The sequence below is a fragment of the Rhinopithecus bieti genome, unplaced genomic scaffold (genome assembly GCF_001698545.2).
Source record: "Rhinopithecus bieti isolate Rb0 unplaced genomic scaffold, ASM169854v2 scaffold_17939, whole genome shotgun sequence".
NCBI lineage: Eukaryota > Metazoa > Chordata > Mammalia > Primates > Cercopithecidae > Rhinopithecus > Rhinopithecus bieti.
This window is the reverse complement of record NW_016809446.1, coordinates 3,074,634-3,094,549: the sequence shown is the minus strand read 5'-3', so window position 1 is coordinate 3,094,549 and position 19,916 is coordinate 3,074,634. Positions and strand designations below refer to the sequence as shown.

Below are 19,916 nucleotides of genomic sequence, written 5' to 3'. Positions count from 1 at the left end.
AGTCAAATTATACAGGAAAAGATCCTATACATACACATGAGTATTCATTTATTTTAAAACTTATTTCAAGCCATCTTAATTTTAAATCATTTTGTTTTATTTTTCTAATTCTTGTTGCAATATATGTGCCAATTATAATATTTTTAGTTTAAAAATTCATCTCTAGTTATTAACCTTCTAAGTGATCACAATATAATCTAATAATTCCTGTTCTTTAGTTAAAAATGTATAACTTTACCCAGTTGATGTAAAACACATTAAAATACAAACTATAAAAATTCTAATTGTTTGTAAAACTCCCAAATAGAAATAAAACTGTATACTAGTTAAAAGTATTCTAAACTCTGAACACAGTTAGATTGTGTTCTAACTAATCTAAACCACTGGACAGTCTCTAATTATCTAATGAGAAATTAAAGCATAATACAAAGAAGTAAAACATCATTTTGAAAATGTATTCCAAAAAATATGTGAGTGTACATGTACGTGAATGGAGGAGAGTATTTAAAAAAAAAGAAAGAAAACAAATGGGAAAAAGAGTAAACTCATTGAGACTGTGTTCTACTTCTTCAACAGACACCCATCAGGTGAAAATCTTTGACTATAGAATATTAACAGAAAGAAAACCTGTGGCCAACTGTTTGTTCCATGTTTGCTGTCCTAGTCTTTTTCTGCCATTCTATGCTGCCCTCTACTAGCCTGGTCTCTGGTGAATGGCATTACACTGCAAAACCTGAGGCAATGTCACCAAGAGCTCACATTGCCTCTGAATGGCCTGATTAGCACAATGAGGCTTACCAACTGAACTCCTCAAGAGAAATACCTTAAATATACAATAGAATTTTTCTAAAGTTTTATTTTACTACAGTAAGTGTTGAGAGATCTCCAGAGGATTTAAAGAAACAGGGAGGATGTCCTTCCACACCTGTGTATCAAATCCTCTTTTCTACTTGAAAATGTTGCCATATCATCCCATTTCCCAGGCACTGATGAGAGAACTGTGTCCCCTAGTGACAGATAATAATTTCTAAAACCTGAACAAAATGTACTGTTGCCCTTGCTCCTCCAACCAGAGTTTCCCATTTCAACCACAGAGACACCCAAAGCATCCTGTAGAGCACTTGAAGGACTTTAAAGCAACAAAGATGCCCAAAATTTCTCTTTCACATAAAAGACAAGTATATTTGAAAAGCTCACTGCCTCAAAAGAAATAAACAGCATCAATAAATGTGGGCTTTATATATGTTTTCCCTATAAGTAGGCAATAACCTAAATAATTTTGGAGATTAATCTAACCTCAATTTACAGATGTGCACATTTGAGAAAGTTGAAATTCTTGCTCGTGATCAAGCTTCTTTAATACAAGATTTATAAAGGCACAGTTAAGGAAAATAATTATAGCAACTTTGAAAAGAGGTAGTGTCATAAATCTAAATTATAAAATACTAATTAGACTCATTAAAGGAAGCATATTAATTCTAACGAAGATCATATTCTCTCACCTTCATGGCTTTTACAGCTTGAGATCCTGAGTAATCAAATTCTCCAGCCTGACCAATGGACAGACCTCCTGATCCTAGGATAAGGACTTTGGAAACCTATAAGCAATAAGAAAAAGACATTGTTATTACTGCTAAAATGGGGAAAATAAGGCATTTTCAAGAGTGGAGAAGACAAACCACATTGTCTGAGTTTATGTGGTCATTTAAGGTCTAATGTTATGAAAATATGTAATAGATAGGGAAAAGACTAATAATTTAAAACATCTCTAATTTCAATGTGATTTCCAAAGTTTATTAAGGTTTTCACTTAAGTAAAAAATTTTGGAAGAGGTTTACATTTTATTAAACATATATAGATATCTAAAATATGTACATATATATAAATACATCTATGTGTGGTATTTTTTCAAATACACATACATCCTTCTAAATTTTAAATAATGATGTAAGTATACAGTTTACAAAGGAAATGGGTAAAAACCTTATCATACTAATATACATATTCAACTTAAGGATTCAATTGTTATATTAATCCTTGAATAACAGGTATTCTAGTTGAAACAAAAAGAACTCTATCATCTATAATGCTTCTGTAGTCTGAAATGTATCTCATGTTTACATAGAGCTATGGCTTTGTGGATAATGGGAAATAAATTCTAAACTAAACTCTATTCTTTGTTATGTTATTACAACTACTCTGGAAAAAGTAAACTTTAGAAAAGACATTATTTTAACTTAAACCATGAAAGTTCCACAAAACATCATCAAGAAGGAACCAAATAATTAGTTAGAAAATGACAGACTATTACAATATTATCAGTCATCTTTTATTAAATGCTAGTATACCTTACATCATTCAATTTTTAAAAATCATCACATGATAGGGACAATCCAAAATTCATAAACCAAAGACAAGCCCATATACTGACCTCAACTCGAGATGCAACTAGTGCTGGCTTCGGTAAGACTGATGTAATGGTGGTACCTTTTCCTTTCTTTATCAGTGAGAAAAAGGAATCAAACAGGTACTAGAAGAAAATACAACTAACTAGTTAGAAGCTTCAAAATTCTTAAGTTCACCAGATAAAACACAAGATGCCCAGTTAAATTTGAACTTCAGATAAGCAACAAATAATTTTTAGTATAGCATATGTATTTTTTTGCTTTTTTGTCAATAACTACATATCTTACTAGTATAAGAATTTAATCAAATAAACACTTCTGTTCACCTCCAGTGTTACAAGAAAGAAGTTTCCAACAAGCAATGAACATATCAGATGCCTTCTGAGAATGCCAAGTTTATAGCAACTTGTATATCATTTGCTTCTTCTAAATCAAATTCTAGGTGGATATAACAATTGAAGCTATATCACTTAAGATATGGAAAATTAGAAATACTAATTTAAATTTAAATTTCTGTCAGCTCTAAAAAACAATTTCTGAAGATTATTCTTAAACTTCGCCAAAGGATTTACTTCTGTTGTTTCACTAGATATGACAAATGACAGCAAAGAATATTCATTTTGCAATTATTGGAAAGACAAAAAAGAATTATGTGATAGCAGATATTATTACATATCTTAATTGCAATGTTCCTAATCCAAAGTACTAATACATGCTAATTTAAAGTTTAAATTAAAAAACTACTTAGTATGTGTTAGATGATACGCATAACTAAATTTGATTTATGAGTTTCATCATGGGTTGGTAATATAATACTGATTTTGGCTATTAAGAATCAATATTTCCTAATAATATTAAAACAAGAACAAAATACAGATATCTAAAAAGGCAATTCAGACACGAGAGAGTAGAGCAGAGCTTGCAGAAAGAAAGCTCTTATTCTCTTCCCCATTTTACCTAGAAGTCTTTTCTGAGAGTTCTGACAATGAAGATTTGCTACTGGAGGTCCCTGGGTGTGGGGAAGTCACAATAGACTTCAGATTTTTCTGGATGTCACCCGAAGAATTTATTTGGAAAGATGTGCTTGAAAATGAACTAAGAGCTCACACAAAAAAAGTAAAAATATTTAGATTAAATACAAAACTCCTCTAAGCATTCTTTGTGGTTCTTTTCTGAAGCTGTCTGAATTATCTATGTATGTGCATGCATGCCCTCTCTCCCCCGCACACCCCTTCCCCTCCTTCTCCTGCTGCTGTTTATTCTCCCTTAGTGGCTACACAACCAGTTGCCATAGGGATTTTGTGAAGTCACAGATGGGGATTAAAATTTCATTTCAGTCATGAGACCGAGAGAGAGCAATAGGGAATTCATTTGCATAGTACAACAATTGTAAATTTCAGAACTAAATATATTAGAATGATAATGGGTTTAAATAAAAATAGCATCGCTTCGGGTTTCTTAAGGGCTTTCCCACTTTAAATTTTAAAAAAGATAAAAATTTCCTCTGTGACATTCATGGGGAGATTTTAATACAAAATGTGTGTTACCAAAGCACTCTTCTTGAGAACGTTCTGCTCAAGATCATCTGGGGTGATTATTTTGGTTTTTTTGAATTTCCACATTTTTTTTTTTACATACATAATAGGCCTCATCTTTCTAACATACCTCAGTGTCTGTTGGCCCTGGGGTGACCTCTGGGTGGAACTGCACAGCGAAGAAGGGTTTGCTCTCATGCATAATCCCCTAAAGGAATAAGAAATGGGAAGAAATTCCTTCTGTAATAGTGAACATCAAGTGTGGCTATGTATTATTCAGGGGACAATAAAGCTCAAATTTAAAAACTGAGTTAGATGCTTGATAAAATTTTTGTAACTAACAGTACTATTAAGTAACATGGTCTGATCTCTTAAGGACTTACATATCTGACCATTTTGATAAGTATGGAAAATGGGTCAATGAAGACTCAACTGAATGTGTTTTCCTTTAAAATAAATAAATAACAAATTTGGTCTATAGCCTTTGGGACCCCTCTGGGTTCTGTTCAGAATAAATTCAAGTCCTCATCTTATCCCCAGGTCCTAAATTACTTTTCCAAGGGTCTTCTTAAAGACTACACCAGTCCCAAGAAAGTCCCAGAGACCCACCTAGACTGGGCTCAAACAGATTTGGACCAACAGCCCACTAACATTGAATGTATAAGATAGTTGTTGATTAATGACTCATATAGTGAATCTTAACAAGTCAACTGATGAGAGAATAAGAGAGAGAAATGACTTTAAAACACAGAGGGCTATGGGAGAAAACCTATAACTGTTTTTCAACACTCAACTAAATCACCAACAAACAGTAGAAAGGTGTTTGCATCACAGTGTATTTAAAAATTCTGGGTGAATATTCTGAGTGAATAATTTATTGCACATTTCAAAACAGCTAGAAGAGAAGATTTGAAATGTCCTCAATACAAATAAATTTAAAAAATGTTTGAGGTGATGGTCATCAGAGTCTGATTTGATTACATATGATATGCATGTATCAAAATATCACACGTATCTCATAAACATATACAATGCTTATGTATCAATTATTTTTAAAAGCTCTGCATTTCTCATCACCAACTGAACAGGTTTATTGACATCATTTACCTCATTTGTTTGATCGTTGACATTCACAAAAAGTGGTTTCCAGCCAGCAGGGAGGGCGTTGTCCAAGGCATAGCCATGATTCTGAGCAGTAATGAAAGCCTGTCTGTTTGTGATATTCAAAACAGGCTGATTCTGCCCTCTAGAAAGAAAAGGAGAAAACAATAGGGAAAAGAAAAGTGAAGAGGATAATATAAATGTATTCCTTATAAAGCAGTGAAAAAGTAAAGCCTATTAAAATTTAAAATTTCAACTGCTTAGTGAAAATCAGTCTGTGAGAAAAGTCACAGATTGTTAATCCCAATAATTTTCCCAACAAAAATCAATTCAGGAAGCTTTGTTGAGTGTTAAATACACAGGTCTATTAAATTCTATAATCAGTTTTAGAAAAGGGGACATTGCGCTCATAACAAAAAGGGTTGCTCACCAGCTTAACAGAAACTAAGAAATATGAGTGACTTATTTTAAGAGAACTACAATAATTTTAAAGCCAGAGAGTTATTGGGAGATAACAAATAGAGGACTGCTTAGACCTGAATTATACTTTATGTAGAGGGTGGACCATGGGGGAAAGCCTGATGTTTAATAAATTAATATTGTTTGAGGCAAAAAAAAATGAGAAACCGAGAGGATCTAAAGATTTCTGGGTTCTAAAGTCACACTTACCTTCTGAAAATGTTACAGTGTTCTGAAATCAGGCTTAAAATCAGAACAATTTCCCTTGAAGTATCATTTGATTGAGTATTATAACCTCAATTTATGCCAAGGGAAGGAAAATAACTTTAAATTATAGCAAGGTTATCATTAGAGAAGCCTGCTTTCCAAAAACGCAATAAAAGTGGTATCAGGTAGTCAACTGTCAACCATGTAAGGTATGGCTATTTATTTACTCTAAAGAAATGGCAGGTAAGTTTTCTGAGTTCTTTGTACTTAGTTAATATGTCAGAACTGGTTTACTGTAAGCAAAAGTGAAACTACCTCACCTGTTGGCCATGGACATCTTGTAGGTTTTGGCACCAGCAGCCAATCCTGTTATTAAGTTTCCTGTACTGATTCCAAACAATGGCTCCTTGCGATCACTCTCCAAAATCTAAATCAGGGAGAATTTTTATTAACCAATTAGTACAGTTCCAAAAAGTGTTGCTTCTGAATGAATAAAACAAGGTATCCTTTTTTCTTAAGAAGGTAAAGAGAATAGTAACTGAATTAAAGGAGATAATAAAAAAGGACATGATTGACAAACTTGTAGCATTAGAATTCAATAATATGTACTTTACATTCAGACTAAACTAAATCGGATTTAATATTTCTTTAGAGACCTGCAGGTCTTATGGGTCCCAAGGTCATGTTGAGGAACCATGAGATGTCACTTCACAACTGTAGGGCAAAATACATTTGGCCATTGGACTCCAGTTCTTTTAACTCAAGGACATGATCCCAAAGTTACTTTGCCTGAAGAAAAACCCTATTTTCTCTGATATTCTCTCCTCATTGGTTCCCCTATAGAATATCTCTACTGACACTGCCTCAGAAGTCACAAATACCAGCATTGAAAAATGCCTAAATAAATAAAATGTATCACAGCCCTTTCAGGGTACAGAGCGGAAGCCCCCACCTCCCACACAGATACATGTTAATTCCAGGTTCACTGCACCTTTCTGACATTCTGAATTAGTGGTTCTGCAAGAGCTGGGTTCCCCGGTCCTCCTGCGATCAAAATCCCATCATACTCCATCTTGGTGAAATCGTGATTCCAAGGAACTAAGTGCACTTCAGCTCCTCGCTGGAAAAGAGACACAAGAATGATGAATTTAATAACATGTTTCTTTGCCAAAGTATAATTTTGCTAGACTTTCGCTTGACTAACCATTCCTTAAAAGGAAGGAAAAATTTGTAAACATTTCAAACAATGCTGTGCAAAAATTTCTTTGGGGCCAGGTTTGGTGGCTCATGCCAGTGATCCTAGCACATAGGGAAGCTCAAGGTATGGGAGAATTGCTTGAGCCCAGGAGGTCGAGACTAGCCTGAGAAACAGGGCAAAACTCTATCTCTACCAAAAAAGATAAAACAAAAATTAGCCAGGTATAGTCCCAGCTACACAGAAAACTGAGATGGAAGGATCACCTGAGCCCAGGAGTCACAGGTCCCAGCGAGCCAAGATCACACCATTGCACTCTAGGCTGGACAACAAAGTGAGACCCTGTCTCAAAAAAAAAAAAAGAAGAAGAAGAAAGAAAAAAAGGAAAACAATCACCATTAAAAGTTTTGATCCTGAAAAAATAGATAATGCACTGTCCTGCACTCAAGAGAAGTTTCAGTGCCTATAAATGCCATGATTGGACTGACAGGAGAGTAGGTTACCTTCACACTACCAATTGCAAAAAAGTACAAATCCATTTTCTGAAAATGTTAAGTTGGCCCACATCAGAACTTTTCAGTCTTGCCTTTTGTCTTATCAAATTTTAACCAGCCTTCTTTCCTAGGGTTTTCTCATTATCTGTAAGATTTATATTCGAATGGAAAAATTAGAAATTTGTTTTAATATAAAAGCACATAGGAAGGTGTCTTTGAGGGTTTCCCATGAAGCATTTCCTGAAACAAGGATTTGAGAGAATAAAAGCTTATTTGGAAGGTACTTCGTTCTAATCAGAGAGGAAGTGACATCATGAAACACCCCAATAAAGTATGCATTAGCAAGCAGTTACTACTAGGGATAAGTGAAGTTTAAGCCCACTAGGGCACTCTGAGAGCCCATGTGGAATAGTTACCTTAGAGACTGTCTATCCATGGGACAAAGGAGCCACGGTAGTTAAACACTGGCTCTTTCTGCGTTTTGGTTGGGGGCTACTCCAGAGATCATTAATTCTATGCCATTTACTGCCTGCCAATAGGCTCCAGCCATCAGGCAAAGAGATATAGATATTAGAAATTGGAAGATGGGCAACATGAATTAAAATGGTAACTTGAGAGTGAGATATAGACAGGTCATCCACAGCATCTGCTACCATGCATGCTATCCATGCAAATGTTTGCTAATAAAATTGAAAAGAATTTGAAATCATGATTTGAATATTGCTGATATTCTCTAATAAGGAGGTACAATGAAGAATCTCCCAATATGCATGCTAATTTGGTGTTATGCAAATGTGTGTGTGTGTGTGTGTGTGTGTCTGTGTGTGTATGGAGGGGAGATGTGTGGATAGAGACAGACTGAGAGAGGAGTGAGGAGAAGGAAAAATCCTAACAAAACTTTGTTTAAGAAACATTATTATGATGGTTAAGTTCTCCTTGATAATTTTTAAGGTTTAATTTTAACTGGTTGTCTAAGAGTTGATATAAAAGCACTGTGACAGTTCACACTGTGTCAGGGCATGATTCCTACAAACATGTGGTGCATAATAAATGTAGGCCCGAAGAAGATGCTATCAGACAGGCTCTAGCTTTTTGGTCATCTCTATACCACAAAAAAAGTGAACATGATGCATCTTAGACTGTCAGTCAATTAATGACAAGAAAAGTCATCATTTTCTTCCACGTTTTAGTGGCCCTTGAGGTTTTTTTCTTTTTTTTTAAGAAAAACCATAGCAGTCTATATCTTTAATTTGAACAGGAATAAATGTGTTATTTTGTAAATCAAAAGCAACAAGAAGAGTGTAGACCCCTGACATTCTGAAAGAATGCATACGTTCCTCTGTGACAGAGGAAATTGGCTGAACACTAATGGTCAATATGTCAAACCCTCACCTTTGAGATGAACAAATGACTTACCTTTACTAGCAGGCGGATTACATTGTTTTTAATCCCACAGTCTACAGCTACCACTTTTGTGGGGTTTCCTTTGCCGTACACCTTGACATCCTGCCATTTTAAAAACCAGAGAATGAGAGGGAAGTCCCAGCTATGGGCAACAGACCAAAACCATAAACACATCTGACAATGCTTTGCACTTAGATTGGTAACAGATTGACTGTTAACTACTAGGGAGTGACTGGCAGTTAACAAACAATTTGTAAGAAAGGCACAGCAAGTGCCACAGACTGTATCTTTTTTATGAGAAAAAAAAGACTTTACTGTTTTATATAAACTGTTGATTACAGTAATAACAATGATCTCTAAGTAACTGGTTGCGTCCATAGTTAACCATCTTTCCCATGTTTTGCCTCATTAACAACTAATAGCAATGAAATGTTTAAGTATTATTGCCTGATTCAGCACTAGACAGATGCAGCAATAGATACATTTAAATACCACTTGATCCTCAACTTGCACTAAAGATCGAATGGGGTAAAGCTGAATTACTGTACATTAGGCTTCTTCAGTGGGGCCTAATGGATAAAATCAGTATGAGAGTCACAGGAATTGCTAAGCAGGTATAGACCACCAGTTCCTTTAGGTTGCTGTGCAATTGTTTGCATTTAAATGGTAGATTACATGAAAAGACCCCAGAGCATATCATAATCATTATCTATGTCTAAAGCACCGCTGGGAAGCAGATCTATTTTCACAGGCATTAACCCAAGAAGCAGCTCCCCAAAGTCATAAAAGGAGAAATAATAGAAATAGAGAGAAAGCCTAGAAGGCTGGGCACACACACTGGTTCCTGCTTTGAGAGTTGTTAGCTAGCACACTATGAATTTAGGATGATTTCATCATTTGTGAAAAATTTCAGATGAAGAGTACAAACTGAATATTTGAAAGAACAGTTTATTTTGACTGAAATATCTACCTCTCCACTAAGTCTATATAGAATGTGAAATTATAATCCTTAGACTGTAGTTGAGGAAAAAATATATAAACTATATGGTTTTTTTTTTCCCCTCCCACTGACTATTCTGAAGGAAAAAACATACCCCAATCCTTTCATGATCTGGGGGAGTTATTGCTGAATTGAATGCCACAGGTATTCTTTCTCACCAAATAATTTGAAAAAGTTTAGATCTATTCTTAACCTTAGGCTTCTGCTATAAAATAAAGCAATATTACCATCTAGTTGTAGCTACAGAAAATTGTAATTACAAGACAATGAATGAAGTTATAAACATTTCCAAGGCATGTAGCCAAACAAAACTCACAAAATATATGTAATCTCCTGATACAAATGCACATTTTATCATAGCTATAGTAACATTATTTAATTGCACTGGCATTAAGAAACAATAGAGCCAGCAATCACCATTGCAGCATCTCCCTTGATTTGACATACATAAAAACACAGATATGCTCATTTTTGCTGGTCTCTACACAAATACATTAAATACTATCCATAAGAATAACAGAAGTTACACAAAACCTCATGAATACTTGCATATATGGATTTGTGTTTGGACTTACGAGAGAGGAATATATTATGCAGCATTTTTCAACCTTGCTTGACCACAGAATTTTTTAAGATGAACTGCTCCCCACCACTGTTTTCCAATTTAGGAAATGGTAGACTAAACCACCAAGGCAGTTCTCAATTCTAATATTCTATCATCTATCATCACCCTCTATCATGCTGTGTTTCAAACTAAATCATTTCACAGGGAAATATGTAAAACAAAGGGGAGTTATATGAATAGGACCAATTTTAAAGTTAAAAATCAGAAGTGAATATTGCAAACACCCTGATCAAATTCCATACATGTAAGTAATTACATATCTAACTTAAAATTCATTTTCTTTAACAACACGTTTTGAATGCACATCCCTGCCCAACATGGACATCAAGACTCAGTACTAATTTATAGGAACCCCAAACCCTTGTCTCTCATTTTCATGTGACAGGAGCCGGAATATCAGATAATATCAATGTGTGTTTCCTCTGAGTCTTACATGTTACTGATCAGACTATTTGACTCTTTGAATAACTTTTTCTTTAAAGCCTTTAAAAACTGTTACACTGGAACTCTTCCTTACGAAATGTTCTCTATACTCCTTCTGATTGGTGCTGTATCACAACATGAATATTTTCCAAGATGAACAGGTGTCAGGAAGGGCGTGGGAACATCCTTTCTAAAGACCCTCAGTGACAAGGTTTGGTCACAGGAGGGGGTAGGATACCCGTAAAAGAAGAGTCTGTTTCCAGCATATTCACATATTCACATATTTTACCATTTCTGATTTAAAATTCTTGAATCCTTACTCTGCATATGTAAAAGGTAGGAGTGAAACAATGTAAACTTATTTGAATATCATTACATGGTAGTATAACGATGTTTACTAATAGTATAACTGTTAGTAGTATAACCATTATTTGTAGTATGTTGAAAGGCAGTATGAGATGATGTTTTCTGAAAGGTAGACACTAGACCAAGCCTTCCTACATATAAATCTTGTGGCCATTCACACTGAGGAAGGTATTTAATCTCTCTACACCCCAGTTTCTTCATCAGTAAATGAGTTTCTAATAATATCCATCTCATATAATTGCTCTGAAGATGGAATAAGTTAATCAGTGTAAAGCATTTAGAAGAAACCTAGCAGATAATAAGTACTCAACAGATTGTGCCTATTTTTTATCAATAAGACACAGTTATTAATAATGATCATTTTATTATATGAATAATGGAGGTCATAGAACCATAAGAAACACTGATTAAAGGATTTGAAGGGAAAATAAGAATATGCAATTTCTTTACCACCAACTCTAACTACCATATACTGGCTTTGTATATTCCTTTATCTATTCATTATCTGTTGACCATGTACCATGTGAAAGGTACTATGGGCAGTGCTGGGGATTCAAGTAAGTAAACCATGGCTTCTCTTCTCAAAAAGCCAACCAAGACAAGTGAGAGAGACAATCTTTCCAAAGAGTTAAATTCAATATGATCCTTGTTATACTGAAGCTATTTATTAAATGACATGGAATTCAAAGGTGAGCTGAGTCATGGAAGCTTCACAAAGGAACAATGAGCTGACTCTTGAAACCGACTTCTTTAGACAAGAAGGGGAAGAAGAAAGCATGAGAAAAGGTTCGTAGGTAGAGAAGCAAACATATTCAGACCTTGTAAGATGCAGGCCAAATAGAAAATAGGTTCACAGGGAGTCTTGAAGAGGTTTCTTGAATTCATGCAACAGAAATCTAGAAATTGAGCTTTTTAAGGCTTTTCCATCAAACCCCCATCAAAATGCAAAGAAAAATAGCATGAGGTTAGCCACAGAGACTCTGGAGTCACTTGAATTCAAATTGATGCTAAATTTGGGCAAGTTACATTTGATTTTATATAGACTTACTTGCTAAGCCTATTTCTTCATCTATGACATGGAGTTTTTATGAGAATTAACTGAGTGTTCAAAAAAACTTGGTTGTTATTATTTTCCTCAAAGACCAGAGCTACCACATTGAATAGACCATGATAATTATGAAATATCATAGGCAAAAAAGTGTATGTTTGCTATATCTAGGAATAAAATGTTGTAGTGAATAAACCTATCTAAAAATCAAACTTTGTGTCCACATGTACTTTTTCTATTCCTTCCTGTCAAAGAATTTCAATCGCCTTTGTTGAAATAACACTCACTTTCTACTTGGATAAAGTAGGGTTTCTCTGAGAGACTCCATTGCCACACTGGTGATGGAAGGGAAGTTTGTAGCCATCTCTGCTATAGTATAAATAAACCCCAAGGTAGAACCAGCCAATAACAATGATGCCACACAGGCTTCCACAGGGCTAAATTCTCCACATATAAAGCCCCGTGGTAACCGAATACATAGTCCTTGGAAAGAGAAGCTCTATTTTTATCTCCCATTGTATGTAGTAAATACAGAAGGAAGCAATTCTTCCTTTAAGTTTCAAAGTGGATCAAAAACTTTTCTTTAAAAAAATTTCTTAGCAGTATCCCATAAACATCTCAGATATCGAATGACATAATCACTATGCTCAACCAAACTAGTTGAAATCCTTAGGTGAGAAAATAGGATGATCTTTTACCTGGCCACATTCAGCCCCTCCTTCTCCCATTTGTATAAGCTGCTTAGGTTGCTATATCTGTTCTTGCTATTACTGCTCGGTTCAGGCTCTCATAAGTTTTGTTCCAATAAGTTACAATAACCTTCTAGTTGCTTGCTCTTTTATTCAGTTTTACTTTGCTTCAAAATGACACTGAATGAGTTGGCAATAGTTTCTGGAAGTGCTGATTAGCCAATGATATGAAACCTTCTAGACCTAGCTTCAGTCAGTCCATCTCCACTCATCCTTGCCCAAGTGTGTAAACCAGTAGGTGTGAACCCCTTTGTTTAGCCATCCCAAACTGTGCATAACTCTTCAAACATACTATGTTATTCTGTACCTCTATGCCTCTTGGCAAACCATTCCTTCTGCCTGAAACAAAGTTCTCCTGGTTCTCCATCAACCTAACTGTTGCTATCCGCTCTTTGTGTCTCGGAACGAGGCTCACTCTTCTACGGAGCCTTCTCTGATCCACCTATCCCATTTCAATGCTTGCCCTTGCAGCATGTTATGCACACTCCAGTGACAGCATTTATCACAGGATTCTGCACGTGGTGATTTACTTGCTTGCTTGTTCCACAACGCTCTATGTTCCCCAAGGACAGAGACTGCAGCTCAAGAAACTCACTCACACCTACATTCGAAACATTGGTTTCAATCAAAACCAATGAACTTCTTTCTAAAATGTGTTCTGTACCTTTTTATAAATGTATACTAAAGGTATTTCACTTTAGGGTGACTCAGTCATCATTATGAGCATTAATTTTGAAACAAAGCTGTAACACAATAAATCTTTAGTATATGAAAAAATATTTTTCCTGTACAAAATGCCCCAGACTCTGATTACTGTACCTGATTTCTGTAAAATTCTCTTGGCTCTCTGGCAGGTTACTAGCTCTGACTCCTCATCACTTTGGCAATTCAGTGGTCCCTTTATTTGACATTGTTAAAATCCTAAGCTGAAAAATCAAAAAAGGTGGAGGGAACACTAAAATAATAGTAAAAATCCTCTAAATCGGGGCATGAAGTTTCCCATGTAAGCCTGTAAGTAAAACTTACCAGCTTTAAATGCACTGAATTTTGTAATGTGTATTTTAGCTGCTATGAGATCCCTTTTTTCCCTCAACACTGGTGCTTCTGGAAGATAAATTCTGTCTAAATGAAGATTTTGATATTTCAAGAAAGGTCTAAACAGGATCAAATAAAACTTAAAAAATATAAAGGAAAACCCCTCACCTTGGTTGAAACCTCAGCAATCAAATTCTGTTTATTTGGATCCACAAAATCCACAGGCTGACCTTCAAATTCAATCTTCCCAAGCATGGTACCCTATCAAATTAAAAAATTTAGTTAAAAGGAAGCAACGATGAAGGTGTTGACAAGATAAACTCAAAGGGACTTAAAACAGCTGCTCCAAGATTTAGATGTCTTTATAACTACTCATAATCATCAGTGGAAGATCTTCGTCTTCTCAAACTGAAAAGATTAAGTAATTTGCACATGCATTTTGGGAAATACTCTTGGAAATACAATTAGTTCTTCTAGGGCTGACACCATTGCCTGATGTAGGCAAAGTCAAAAGACATCAGAATTCAGGTCTCCAGGCTCTGAGCTGATGCAAATTGGGATATTTAGTAAACTTACACTCCTTGGTGTATATGACCTAAAGACATTTCATGAGAGAAGTGGACCAAAAAAATCTATTGAGATAATAAGGAATCTAAAAATAGCAAAAAAATAAAAAGAATGGGAATTCATTTATTATGATAGTAATATTAATTCACAAAGATGAAATGCAACATAAGTCATAAACTTCTAGAATTTGCAACGAAAATATTCATTATTTTAGACATGTTCATGTCCAAGTGTTCCTAAGGGCCTGAATTTAAAGAATGTTCAACCCTTTGTAAAGTTTTCGCAAACTACCCTTGCTAGCTTGAACATGACAATGTCATGTTTTTTCAGCTATATCTTGAGATTTACTTATTTTTTAGTAAGTCTGCTTTGAACTACTTAGAAAAATGATATGCTATATTTAGTAATTGAGATTTTATTGAGGGGTAAAAATTCAAAATAATTCATTGATTTGCCCTTCTCTGATGAAATTATTGCATTGAAGGAAATAGAAGGAAGCCTTCATTTCCCTTTTAAATGTATTTCTTGGGGGAAAAGTCACTTGGGGGTAAGTGAGAGGAGAAAGTACCTATGTGTCATGCAAGCATGATGGTTATTTCAGTGCTATTATTAAATTCAGAGTGCTGCCTCTAAGTCTGGGAACACTACCTAAAAACCACCTTTCACTTCCATAGTAGATTACTAAATTTCATGGTGGCCTGTATTGACTTTTAGAATCCAAGTCACATAATCCCTTGTCTATATTTATGGATCCCTAATTTTGAAATTTGGTTTTCAGTTCTCCTTCCCCTTTTCTTAAAACATAATGAAATACGATCTTACTTTTCAAACTAAGATTAATAGAAGTGAAAGCCATAATATACATTTTAATATGAACCACCATCACTGATAAACAAATATGAGGCAATACTATTTTGTCTGTGCCAATCTATTCAGCCAATTTTGAAAACCTAACTGCCTATGATAAAAGGAGGGCTCATTTTAACCTAACATATCACATGAAAGACAAGTGTGGTCTTGCAAAGTTTTCCTGAATCATTAGGCCTGACTATATTTTATTCAACCTGCCAATTCTGCCATCTGAATTGATTTTCCCAACTGTATTCCTTTCCCGCCCTTATAGCCTCGTCATTGTTTACTGCTCACACACATCATTAGGCTGAGAGAACATAAGAATCTCCCTGGGACATATAATTTCACTAACACCTATTCTCAGGAAAATCATGGTAGAGTGAATAAAATCAGAGATGGGATAGAATGATGGCGTAAACTCTCACTGTCTTCCTTCTGGTCATGGGTATTTGGACATGTTTTTATTTTCAAAGCTGTTTTTCCTTCTGTTTACAGAGAGCCTGTATCCTAAGAAGAAATCTACAAAAGATTTTCTGAAGACTCCTTTTCCCATATGTACTTTTTTTTTTTTTTTGAGACAGGCTCTTGTTGCCTGGGTTGGAGTGCAGTGGCGTGATCTCAGCTCACTGCAACGTCTGCCTCCTGGGTTCAACTGATTCTTCTGCCTCAGCCTCCTGAGTAGCTGGGATTACAGGTATGTGCCACTACACCTGGCTAATTTTTGTATATTTAGTAGAGATGGGTTTCACCATGTTGGTCAGGCTGATCTCGAACTCCTGACCTCAAGTGATCCGTTTGCCTCAGCCTCCCAAAGTGCTGAGATTACAGGCGTGAGCCACTGCACCCAGCCCACAAGCATAGTTTCAAATTGTATCATTTATCTTTTTATTTTTATGTAATTATATTTAGCAAGAAAACTTTAGTTGCATTTGGGGAATTTAGTTAACATTAGTGAAGTAATGTTTCTTTCTGATTTGGAATATGGAAATTTCAAGTAAAATAATAATAAACTCAACAAGCAGATGGTGGTGAGATATTCTCAGAGGAAGGGTCAGATGTTGTAGCAATCAGACATGAAAGCAAAAGATAACCTTCCCTTTTATCACCTTGGTCATTGATATGGTCTCAACAAAGACTATATAATCGAAGTAACGCATGCAGGGTTTATTTGGCACATTCATGAAAGATAATGCATTAATTTAACAGATAACTCTTTCACAAGGACAAAACAAATAATTGTAACAATGCTGTACACTTCCTGGAGTGTATTTTTCAGCATATAGGTTTTCATTTCAGGCAACGTTGTTATGCAGTTTGTTACCTTTTCCACTTGTTTCACTAAAGTTCTATCACATGAGCTGAATTATAAATGCCTTGACTTGTTGGTGTAAAAAACACATGGTGGACACTCAATAAACTGCCAGGTGAATGTATATCAAGTCCATTTAGTTAAAAACATACCAATCAAGTATTCAGTCTTGAAAATTACAGTGAAAATAGTAAAGCAAAATAACAGACACCCAAATAGCAGAGGCTGGCCAGATTCACTCCTTTACATATTAATGGATCCCTTAGACATTGAGAGAAACATACATACACACACACACACACACACACACATGAAGAAACATAGATTTGGCTAAAGATGATGATTATACCTTATCCCGAATTATTTTAGTCAGCATTCTTGTGTCCACTCCATAAACTGCAGGAACCTATAAGAAAAAAATTGTAGTGACAGTGAAATTGGAGGAAATTAAATCCAGCATATTGTTTCCAAGTTACAAACTTGGCCTCATCTATCTTCTTGGGCAGTAAATAATTTCTCCACTCTTTCTTTTCTCTGACCCAGGGTGACTGTGTTGTCGGAACACGGTAAATTGTTGCTACAGTTAGGCATAGGACTCTTAATACCCAGGTTCTTTCTCAGAGTAAAAAATGAGAAATTCTGAACATCAATCTTCTGCTACACTTCGGTTGCTTTTAATCCAGGATGTTAAGTAAGTTAAATCACACTGGTGAACTTCATAAGCAATAATATGCAAATCTGTGTTTTGAGCTAAATGTTCCTGGCACAGAGTAGGCCCTCAACACATTTTTCTGAAGGGCCATGTTGAGTAGTAATGTTGTTCTAAAACATGATCATCCTATTAGTCCATCATGCAAGACCACCATTTGTTTTGTTTCTTTGACTAGGTTGGATAGAGACACATGTGGTATAATGAAAGAGTAATGAATTAGGAATCAAGAAAACAGGCTCTATTCCCCTGGAGGCTTTTATTAAAACAAAATTTTAAAAGAAGTTAGAAAAATGAAAACATGTTTTAGTTTTTTTTTCTTCCACTAATTATCTGAGAAATGTTTAAGCGATGTATTTGTTCTCAACTGTAAATTGAAGGAGGTGAACTGGTTATTATCTTGGATTCTTTTCTGCTCTACATGTCTGTGATCATGAAAGAAGATCCAAAGCACATTTTAAAAACGAACTTACAAGCCATTGGCTAGACTTACACTAAAACTATTAGTTCTGACATGGAGAAGCTATGAGAACAAGGGTCTTAAACAACAAAAAGGAAAAGGAAACCTTGGGTTGTGGGGGGCTGGGGGGAGAAAAGTGTCTCCCAAATGACGATTACAGAAATTAGCTGCCCGGATAAGGAAGATAAATTCAGATAATAGTTGAGAAGAAAATGACAATGGCCCAGGATATGATATGGATGCCTTCTTCTCCCTTTTAAAATTTAGAAAGAATGAGATCTAAAAAGCCAGGATCAAGATTTTTTTTTTATTTGTCAGAAAGAAGCAGTGTTTACACCCCATAGATAGACACTCACTGGAGAGGCAGCACTTTCTTAGAATAAAATTCTGTCAATATCAGGCCCAGCAGTTGAACAAAAAGCAGCTACAGCAAAACTGGAGATGACTTCTAACATCCAAACAAGGCAAATGCTGTTATTTCACTAGAAATTAATATTTACGGCTGGGCGCAATGGCTCACGCCTGTAATCCTCGCACTTTGGGAGGCTGAGGCGGGTGGATCACCTGAGGTCAGGAGTTCGAGACCAGCCTGGCCGACATGGTGAAACCCCATCTCTACTAAAAATACAAAAAATTAGCCAGGCGTGGTGGCAGGCTCCTGTACTCCCAGCTTCTGTCGGGGGTGGGGGTGGGGGGGGTTGCTGAAGCAGGTTAATCGCTTGAACCCGGGAGGTGGAGGTTGCAGAGAGCTGAGATTGCCCCATTGCACTCCAGCCTGGGCAACAAGAGTGAAAGACCGCTTCAAAAAAAAAAAGAAAAAGAAAAAGAAATTAATATTTAAACTAAAAGTGTAAGATAAAGTTTTATAACCCCTTTCTGATATTATTAATACTTCAAATGAAATTATATATAATTACATGTCATAATGTTGAAGCCCAACGAGACTTGATGGTAATCTGCTTATACTCNGGGGGGGGTTGCTGAAGCAGGTTAATCGCTTGAACCCGGGAGGTGGAGGTTGCAGAGAGCTGAGATTGCCCCATTGCACTCCAGCCTGGGCAACAAGAGTGAAAGACCGCTTCAAAAAAAAAAAGAAAAGAAAAGAAATTAATATTTAAACTAAAAGTGTAAGATAAAGTTTTATAACCCCTTTCTGATATTATTAATACTTCAAATGAAATTATATATAATTACATGTCATAATGTTGAAGCCCAACGAGACTTGATGGTAATCTGCTTATACTCATAAGAATTAGAGATGTCACAAGTATTGCATAGAATGATTATGTGACCTGCACAAAGTTACACAACCAGTTAACAGAAGAGCTGGTACTAGAACACTAGAACCCATGAAGCAAGTTCCATAACTTTCCATAACTACATTCTAGATGAAACAGTGAAGGAGAGTAAAAGACTCAATTACTAAAAAGAGAAAATGCTAAAATTTTATCTTACCCCCTTTCTCCCAAATGTGAAATGCTACCAAGCATGTATGAGTGCCACCTAGTGGATAAACTGAAAATATGTGCTCATCAGCACTTCAGGAGGAATCCAGACACTTCAGCGTTTATAAAGTAAGAGAAGGAATCCCTCTCTGAAATGCAAAGATCCCAAACTACATGATCTTCCTCTGTCTGCTTGTCACTTCTGAATCTACAGGCACCTTCTCAATCTTCCTTAGGTGATGATGGATGCTCTATTACATTTCTCACCTTTTCTTCCTGTAGCCATTGCCCTAAACTCTTGGTAGCCAGCCAGTGGTTGTAGTCTTTACTATAATCCAGCACCAGCAAACCTGCAACCTAGAAAGACAGGCAGTCATTTTAAAGAGGTTATCACAAAATATTATCTAACTCTTGTGAGTCAATTTGCATTTGTTTTTAAGTTTTATGATATCCACTGACATGAGACTTAGGATTTTTGAAAACAAGAAGAAGCAAAAAAAAAAAAAAAAAAAAAAAAAAAAAAAAAAA

The 19,916-nt window shown here is 35.6% G+C and overlaps 1 protein-coding gene across 1 annotated transcript in view; it reads right to left on the bottom strand.

The window, feature by feature from the left end:
- CPS1 (carbamoyl-phosphate synthase 1) overlaps nt 1–19,916 on the bottom strand; it is a 119,628-nt gene that overhangs the window by 78,338 nt on the left and 21,374 nt on the right. Inside the window, exons 4-13 of the mRNA XM_017889347.1 lie at nt 19,656–19,745; nt 17,124–17,180; nt 14,215–14,307; nt 8,813–8,902; nt 6,699–6,827; nt 6,028–6,134; nt 5,048–5,186; nt 4,071–4,148; nt 2,432–2,530; nt 1,484–1,598 (exon numbers count right to left, since the gene is read on the bottom strand). Coding sequence (XP_017744836.1) covers nt 1,484–1,598; nt 2,432–2,530; nt 4,071–4,148; nt 5,048–5,186; nt 6,028–6,134; nt 6,699–6,827; nt 8,813–8,902; nt 14,215–14,307; nt 17,124–17,180; nt 19,656–19,745 — 997 coding nt within the window. The remainder of the gene's footprint in view (nt 1–1,483; nt 1,599–2,431; nt 2,531–4,070; nt 4,149–5,047; nt 5,187–6,027; nt 6,135–6,698; nt 6,828–8,812; nt 8,903–14,214; nt 14,308–17,123; nt 17,181–19,655; nt 19,746–19,916) is intronic.